At 30.2% G+C, this 3,324-nt stretch overlaps 1 protein-coding gene across 1 annotated transcript; it reads right to left on the reverse strand.

Annotated features, from left to right (window-relative positions):
* Positions 1-2,140: 2,140 nt before the first annotated feature.
* Positions 2,141-2,977, reverse strand: LOC108450976 (protein ASYMMETRIC LEAVES 2-like). The gene has a single exon (XM_017748726.1). The coding sequence runs from the start codon at positions 2,975-2,977 to the stop codon at positions 2,141-2,143; it is 837 nt and encodes a 278-aa protein (XP_017604215.1).
* Between the last annotated feature and the right edge of the window lie 347 nt (positions 2,978-3,324).

Here is a 3,324-nt window from a genome sequence, read left to right on the forward strand (position 1 = left end):
AATAATAAATTAAACTTTTTTCTTCTACAAATTTGGTCCAAAGACTAGACCAATGTAAGAACAAGCACACGTGGCTTTGACTGAAAAGTAAGAAGAAAATCGGAGGAAAATGAAGCGGAATTTTTTGTGTTATCACAAGCTACAGTTTACTTGTTTGAAATGAAAATTAAAAATTAAAAAGCAATTGAAAATAAATATTAAAAATAAATTATTCATTAATAAAATTTCACAAATACAATTCATCATTCAACAAGAAGCCGAAAAGACTTTAGTTTGGTTGGCAAAAGTAGAGGCCTTTGGGCTTAATTACTCAAGTTCCAAAATTTATAATGCTTAATTTTATGTGTAGGTTGTCAAGTTTCAAATGTACAATTATAATTTAGTCAGTTTGTCAGTTTTAGTCTAGATTGTATTAGTTCTTAATTTATTTGTTTGTTTGTAATAATTTAATACTAGTAATTACTTGTAATTTATTCATATTTTTACGCTTTAAAATAAATAAATAAATTCATACATTAAACAATAAAATAATCTTATTAAGTGTCATGCTAATTCATTTTACAAATTTAAAATATAAAATACTAATTTTTTAATATTAATATTTATGTGTGTAATATTCAAATTTAATTAAAATGTATTTCTTACTCTTATTCAATATTTTTGGACTCAACCCTTATTCAAACGATTGATGATGCACTTGTTTGGTATACATCATTGTAGCCATTACGCACAATCGATGCAAATCAAATATTAGTTGGAATGAAAAGGATATTTTGAACTTGCATGAAAGAGATATCAATCAATATAATCAATATCAATACGAAATTAACTATTATGATCTTTGTAATTAAATAAACTCAGTTAATAAATTAAATAAAAATCTTGATATTGTATTAATCAAATAAGAATACATAGTTACGTTATTTGAAATTGTTAAATAATATATGTTGTATAAAAGAATACAAACTTTATTAGAACTTATTTAAAGTAATTGGTTGAAGTTGTTGTGAGAGAAACTCATACCCAAATGAGATAAATTCATTTATTGTCATCTCTTTTCTCCTTCTGATAAAAAAATACACCCTACCTAAAGACAACACTTTAAAAAAATTATCAATTTCAAAACACAGCCACTCCCTTAAAGAGATTATTTTTTATTAAACTCCATGTACAGGATGAAAATTTTATTAAAAAAATATATATATATATATATAATTGATTTTAAAAACCAAATATAACTTTGGTTAAATAATAGTATAAATATAGATATTGTAAGAGGCCAATGAACTAGCAGAGAGGCAAGAGAAGAATATAAGGGAAAAGATGTAACAGATGAAGATGGAATTACCTAAAAGTGGCCCATTAGGCAAAAGCTGCATTAATTGGGTCAACTTCATGGGCTTAAATTGCTCCTCAATCTTGCAATCAGCTAACAAAACCTATATTTGTGTACAATACTACCGGAATCAACAAATTCATTTCATTTTGTAACAGAAAATCCAAACAATCATAATATTTAAATAAAATTAACAAGTATCTGTCTCATTTTTTTCAAAGAAAAAATCCATCACCCGAAAACAACCTTGTGTTTAAATACAAATAATCCTAAATCTGTGTTTAAAATTTTTAAGAAGGTTAAAAATACAAATATATATCCGATCAATTATAATGTAAAATTAAATCAGTAAAAAGCATAATGAATGAAAAATTAAAAATAATCGAACTAAATTAAAAAAAACTGAAAATAACTCACACATGACACACGCATAATGTGAGAGACAATAACTTATACATGATAAGACTTAAATCTAATTATCAAAGATTCAACCCCTACTTTAATCAATACCTAATTGGGGTGTTTAAAAGATTTCATGTTCTCAATGCTATGAGAAAAAAACTAAGGTTGATTTCAAATCTACCATTGTACAATCCATTCCCTCCTCTTAAACAAAAACAATAATTGTATTATATTCATAACTACACGATTAATATAACAGAACCAGAATAAAATGCAAGTAAAAAGTGTAGTACACTTAGTATACTAAAATTTGTTATTATTTAGCATAAAAAAAGTATATACTAATCCTTAACGAAAATACAGAACTGATAATTAACAAAATGGCATTGTGTAATTTCATTGTTAATGCAAACCTCTCCCTTGAGATTGAGAAGCAGGTCTTTGGAGAAATCCATATTGATATCTTTGTTGGCTTCCTCTTCGGTGATTCCGTAGAGGAAAATGATTATTAGTGAGCGGTCTCCTTGAAGAAGGACCCCAAATTTGGTTTCTCTGAGGCATCGTCTCTTGTTTCGGCGGCAATGTTGGACTTGGAGTAGATGTTTGACCAACATTACCCACGCCGCCACTTTCTCGGAATACCGTTAACCTGTCCGGGATTCCATAGTAACCTGGAAAATAATTATTTACCACTAATTGATTTTCGTTCAAGCCATCAGCTGAAATTGGCGGCACGCCATCGTAGTTATTGATGGGTGGCACATCTATTTCTAAATTTGGGTTACTACCATAACCAATATATGTAGCATTGATGTTGGAATTAGGTACAATTACACGACCAGTTGCAGAATTGTGGTTGAAACCATTCAAGCCTGCAGAGTTAATCTGGTTCTGCTGGTAAGGCTCAACCAATTGATCGAGTAGGTCATTCAAGTGTTGAAGCTCTTCCTCGAGCCGCCTGAAGAGCCCTAGAGGCCCTCGGACTGGATCTTGCGTCCATGCCAAGGCTTCCCATTCAAGGGACTCCACAGCTTTTTTCCTCTCGTCAGGAGTACGAGGCGTCAATATCCCTGTCATGTTTTTCACACCAAAAATCTTGTGAACTTCACGGAAAGATTCTGCTCTGCCTGCAGGGAAGAAGGGAGCAAATACACAGTTGCTTTCGCACTTTCTCCTTTGATGCTTGCATGCTGCGCATGCGTGGCGAGTATTTGGAGCAGCTTCTTCACCGTTCGACATTCTTCTTCTTTCCTCGGACAAACAAACAAGAATTTAGGGTTTGTTGAGAGAATCAAGTAAAGCGCTCCTCCTTTTTCTCAAGGTTAAACTAGGTTTTCATAAATTCGGCTTGCCTCTAGTAGTTTTTGTCCATCAAATTCCCAATTACATAAATATCATATATCTTTTCTACTTAGGGTTTTATTTTTTTACTTTTTAGAGTATTAGATTTTTTACTTCTTAAATTAATTATTAGTTAAAGAAATAAGTAGTCCAAAGAAATATTTTATGTTTAGCATAATTAATATATACAAGTGTTCTAATAGAAATAAATATCTACCACTCATCTTAACAATTAAATTGATATA

Source organism: Gossypium arboreum, chromosome 5, assembly GCF_025698485.1.
Source record: "Gossypium arboreum isolate Shixiya-1 chromosome 5, ASM2569848v2, whole genome shotgun sequence".
NCBI classification, from domain to species: Eukaryota; Viridiplantae; Streptophyta; class Magnoliopsida; order Malvales; family Malvaceae; genus Gossypium; species Gossypium arboreum.